This window comes from Crotalus tigris, unplaced genomic scaffold (genome assembly GCF_016545835.1).
Source record: "Crotalus tigris isolate CLP2741 ecotype Arizona unplaced genomic scaffold, ASM1654583v1 scf7180000020766.1290978, whole genome shotgun sequence".
In the NCBI taxonomy this organism is placed as follows: Eukaryota; Metazoa; Chordata; class Lepidosauria; order Squamata; family Viperidae; genus Crotalus; species Crotalus tigris.
The window spans coordinates 915,964-921,258 of record NW_024098168.1 but is presented as its reverse complement, the minus strand read 5'-3'; the positions used below and the strand labels follow the sequence as shown (position 1 = coordinate 921,258).

The 5,295-nt window shown below is 52.0% G+C and overlaps 1 protein-coding gene and 1 long non-coding RNA gene across 2 annotated transcripts; one reads left to right on the top strand and one right to left on the bottom strand.

The window, feature by feature from the left end:
- Positions 1-211: 211 nt before the first annotated feature.
- Positions 212-3,438, bottom strand: FOXG1 (forkhead box G1). Its single transcript, XM_039368361.1, has one exon. The coding sequence runs from the start codon at positions 2,740-2,742 to the stop codon at positions 1,315-1,317; it is 1,428 nt and encodes a 475-aa protein (XP_039224295.1). The 5' UTR covers positions 2,743-3,438; the 3' UTR covers positions 212-1,314.
- Positions 3,439-3,718: 280 nt separating this feature from the next.
- LOC120319474 lies at positions 3,719-4,410 on the top strand. Its single transcript, XR_005559770.1, has 2 exons — positions 3,719-4,070; positions 4,187-4,410. It is a non-coding gene; the product is annotated as an uncharacterized LOC120319474 (long non-coding RNA).
- Positions 4,411-5,295: the final 885 nt, after the last annotated feature.

Sequence of the window (5,295 nt, the reverse complement as noted above, 5' to 3'; positions counted from 1 at the left end):
ATTTTACTGATTCATAACTTGAAAGGAACCGGCCCTGCTGTATTTCTTTCCTGCCTGGAAATTCTGCCTGGAGCAATGGATTCTTTGGCCATACTGCAAAAGCTGGGGGGAAATTCGGCCCTAAGGTTCCAGCTTTAGTTTTTTACAGTTTTAAAAGCCTTTTGGGTATTAAAACGCCTGGATAAAAGAGACAAAAGCACTATGGAATATATATGAATTTAGCCTATTTTTTATTTCTGTGTGTTCATAGTAAACATTTTTTGTAAGTGACAAACACGGGCATATGACCACAGTATCACAATCAAGTTTTTTTTTAAGACGACATTAACAATCACTCAAATTTATGCGGCATTTGCGCAACACAAGTTACATATTTGCAAGGTTTACCTATAAGTACAATAGGTATTAACATTTCACTACATTTAAAAAAAATAAAGGTGACCTGTTAGTGACCACATACATCTAAATATACACAACACAAACTGAAGGCAATTCATGATTTTCTGTCCCCTCGGATTCACTGAAATGGGCAGTGCTGCAGAACTGAAAATTATATCATTCTGATGTATGATATTCCATATTTTAAAGAAAAGAAAACATTTCGCATACTGAGTGCATTTTCTAAAAACCCAATCTTTGGTCTAAAAGTAAACAAAAAGGAGGAAAAAAATAAGAAAGGGGAAATAGCTCTTTTTTTTAAAAAGTGGAGGACAAAAGAATCCATAGTTAAAACGTAATTCTTGAACTTCTCTGCCAAATTGCTTTGCACCTTATACAAATGACCATTTGCATCAAGGGATTTATCCATTTTTGTATTTTTATTCCCACGATCGGCATCCAGCAACATATTCATGGTAACTTATAATACTGCAAACATGGAAAATCTAGCAGCCCGGCGTTTCCTACCGGAATTAAAATGGCCAAAAGCATTTCAGATATACATCCTACGAGATTTTAATATTAATACTCCCTTCCTTCTTCCCAAATGCATTGTCTACGAGGTATTCTTCCCATCTTGCTGACTCGCCTCTCTGGTTTGGAATCATAAACAACCTTTAAAAAATGAACAAACGTACAGAAAATGGGGGAGGGGGGGAAACTTAATAAAAAATACCTGGACTCTTTTTTTTTCCTGGGTGAGTTTTTGTTTTTTTGTTTTTCCTTCCTATTTTGTTCTTTTTTAATAATCTGGCTCTCGTGCTCTTTCTCGCTCGCGCTCGCTCGCTCTCTCGCTCTGGCTCGCTCTCCTTTCGCTATCATTTACAACGCAAAGGTGTGTAAAATGTTCACTTACAGTCTTGGCTCCCCTGGAGGTTAATGTATTAACGGGTTGGAGGAAGACCCCTGATTTTGATGTGTGAAATAATCAGAAAGTCCCCCCGACAATCCTGTGGTGAAACTCGGCAAGGAGGGTCTTAAGGACTCGCACGGGAGCGTGGAAGGCGCCTGAGGCGAGGTGGAGGAAGAGGCGGCCCGGCCCGTCATGGAAGAGCTGCTCTGCGAAGTCATGGAAGGGTGAGGGACGTGGGGGAAAAAGTAACTGGTCTGGCCGGCCGCCAAGAGATTGACCGAGCAGGGGTTGAGGGAGTAGGTGCCCGAGCACGGCACCGACAAGCCGCAGGGCACCGAGGCGGCCAGGGCCGCCGCCGTGAGATGGTGAGTGGCGTAGGGCAGCTCGCCGTTGACCAGCCTGTCCACGCTCAAGCCGTTGGAGGCGGAGAAGGAGTGGTTGTTCCCCAAGGAGTTCTGGGTCAGGACTGAGCTGTAGGGCATGGGGTGGCTGGGGTAAGCCGACGTGCTCCCGTTGTAGCTCAGCGTGCTGCTGGCCCGCGGATGGTGCAGGGAGAGGAAGGGCGACATGGGCCAGTACAAAGAGCCCGCCCTGTCCATGAAGGTCAGGCCGGTGGAGGTCAGGCGGGCGCCCCGCTTGAAGGCCAGCTTGGCCCGGGAGGTGGTGGAGCGCCGCCGGAGCTTGCCGGTGGTGCCCCCGATGAAGACGTCGTCGCTGGACGGGTCCAACATCCAGTAGTTACCTTTGCCCGGGTCGTCGTAGTGCCGCGGCACCTTGACGAAGCACTTATTGAGCGACAGGTTGTGGCGGATGGAGTTCTGCCAGCCCTGCTTGTTCTCCCGGTAGTAGGGAAAGTTTTTCATGATGAACTCGTAGATGCCGTTGAGGGTGAGGCGCTTCTCCGGGCTCTGACGGATGGCCATCATGATCAGCGCGTTGTAGCTGAAGGGCGGCTTCTCGTATTTGCCGTTCTTCTTCTCGCCCTCCTTTCCCCCGCCATCCCCGCCGCCGGCCTCCTTGGCCCCTTCCGGCACCCCCTTCTTCTCCTCGGACGGCCCTTTCTCCTTGTCGTCGAGCTCGGCGGCTGAGCCGGCTTCCCCTTTGCCGGCCAAGAGGTCCCCTTTGACTACCTCCAGGGGGCCCGAGGGGGCCGGCGCCCCGGCGGCCGCGGCCGCCCCCACCCCGGGGGGCTGCAGCAGAAGCTGGCTTTTTTCTTCCTCCTCGTCGTCCTCAGCTGGGGTTGCTCTCTGAGGCTGCGGCGGCTGGGCTGGGTGGTGGTGATGGTGGTGGTGGTGGTGGTGATGGTGCGGGTGGTGGTTATTATGGTGGTGAGGATGGTGCTGGTGGCTATGGTTGTTGTCGCTCTGGACGGCTTCGGGCACCAGGCTATTGATGCTGAAGGACGACTTGGGCAGCATTTTCACTTCCTTCCTATCGCCCATGTCCAACATCACACTCTAGGCAGGAGGGGAAAGTCGCACAGCCGGGAGGAAGGCGAGGCAACCGGCGCGGCGAGGTCCGTCCTGGAGGGCGCAGCACCGGGCGGCAGTGAGGCGGCGAGAGCGGCTGGGCACTTGCACACCACGAGCTCCAGAGTTTTGCGAGGCATGTAGCAAGGACGGGAGCGCCTGTGCAAGGGATGGAAAAGACCAACTAGCTCCTAGCAAGGGAGCCAGAGCCAAAGCCACGGGAGGGGGGAAAAGGAGGGGTGCAAAATGGTTCAAAAAGGGGATTTTCCAAAGGGCACGAAAATATGACTGCGCCCCCCTTGAAAAAAAAAAAGGATCCCCAAGTCGTTCTGTCCAAACTACTTCATGATGCCTGGAACCCCCCTATTCCACCCGAGCAAGGGAGGGGGGGAAAATCAGCTGCCGGGCTGAGCCTGAGAGCAGCAGAGACGGCTTTAGCTACAATTAATTTCCGAGCTACAGACACACACTAGGGCTGTAAAAAAATTTTTGGTTTAACCTTTCTCCCCAGCTATCCAATCAAAGAGCGCGGCGTGCAGGGACGTCTCTCTTCCGGCTACCCAATCAGCGCCGGGCTTTTTCCGCCTCTTCCCCTAGCTCTTTCGTCGACCTCCTTCCTTTTTCAGCCCGCGCAGCCTTACCGGAGGGCGTAAGGATACCAATCGGAGAGGCGAATCACCGCGGCAGGTTACTTATACCCGCCTCTTCCTTCTTTTCTCTTTCCTGGCAACACCCCTCCCTTCCCCCCATCATGTCACTCTCCAGTGGGAACCATATATACATATATATGTATATATGGTATGGCTGGAGGTACGGATGAGTAACTGTAACGCCCATATACACGTCTCCCTACTTGTGGGTGTAACCCCCGTTCCTGCTGCCGGGGTAGGGGTGGGGGTGGGGGGGCGGTGGCCGTGAGGAGAGGAAATGGAGGGCGGGGGAGGCGGGGAGGGGAGAGAAAGGCACTACTTTGCGGAATCAGCCGCGCCGTCTCGCCGAGGCCCAGTTTCCGCGGCCTCTCCCGCCTCGGCTCCCGCGGCCGCGCTTTGGCTGACTTCTAGAAAGGAAAGCGGCCGAGGAGGCCTCTCCAGCCCTCCTTCGGTTGCGATGCACCTCACCTGCCGGAAGAGGGAGGGCGTCCTGTGTCGGCGGGCGTGGACTCCGGGGCTGGCGGGCTTTTGGCAACGGAGCTGCGGCAAGGCCGGGGGAGCGGCCAGCGCTTCTCAAGTCTGGGCGCTGGAGCGTCGGGCTCGTCCTTTTGGCCGGGAGGGGGTGAGAAGGGCATAAGTAAAATAATAAATGAGCAGCAGGTAAATCCTCCTCGCTCCCGCTCCCCCAGCTCTCTCTCTCTCTCTCTCTATCTCTCTCTGTGTGTGTAATCTAGTCCCCTCCCGGTGGGGCGATGTCCTCCCTCTCTGTCTCTCAGATGCTGGGCGCGCCTGCTTGGCTCCGGAGGAAAAGGCCGGCGAGGTTCCTGACGAAACGGGCAGCCCTGCATGACTTCCCTTTGCAAAGGCTCGCTTGGACTTTTCGCGGGAAAAGACTTTTCGGTACAGGCGGGAGGCTGCCTGTCGCCTGGGAAGTGGGACTCTCTTCAAAAGAGAAACGCGCGGAGTAGCGCAGGCTTAAAGACGTTCGTTTTATTCTAAATACCAAAAGTTAGGGCTGCTTTCTTTTGTTTTTTTTTCCCGTTAGGAGAACCGACTCTTTTAATTTATTTCAATCTTGATCGTAAACATACGCCTAGGTTACACATTATTTCATCGATGCTAATGTTCTCGAGAGCCTGTCTTTTGCATCTTTTACGCCCGGAATTGGCTGGTTTGCTTTTAGTTTTAGTTTTATTTTGACTGTGAGAGAGGATCCTCGGAGGAGGAAAAGGTCGGTTGGATAAAAGAACCAACTGCTTTTGGCGCTCTGTCCCTCGCCGGTTTGGTTTTTTTTTTTTTAAAAAAAAAAAAGTTAATACAGATGGAAAGAGGCGAGTTTGCCACGGTGAGGGTTTCCTTGAGAAGGGAATTAATCATCCGGATCAAATCGTCTCCTTTCCAAATCCTCTCCTGAACGAGACGCGCAGACTTTTGCTAGAGAAAGAAAGCCCAAATCCAGAGAGCAAAGTGTCCCCGGGGCTGGGCGTCGGCGGGTGCGTATTGCGGGAGGGTGGGAGGGCAGGGGAATATCCGGATCAAAGTTAAAGCGAAGCTGTCATCACTTTATCCACATCAGCACATCAATACGTTCAGAGCGTAGAAAATGTGAGCTTGGGCTGCAGAGCGAGGCCGGTTTCAGGAATGGAGGGAGGGCAGAGCAGAAAGCTGTTTTAATTAACGCTGAAGGTTCGCCAAAGAAAAATAAAAACTGCCTGGGAAGAACATAAACCTTTCAGGAGGTAACCTGTGCAGAAGGAAGGGATGAACTAAAGAAGAAGGTTCTGTAATAACCATTCGCTTCCCTAAAGCAAGCAGTAAGAAACTGCATTTAAAAGGATGATTTAAAGTGATTTAATCCACTAACAACTATTATATCTGTTCCCCC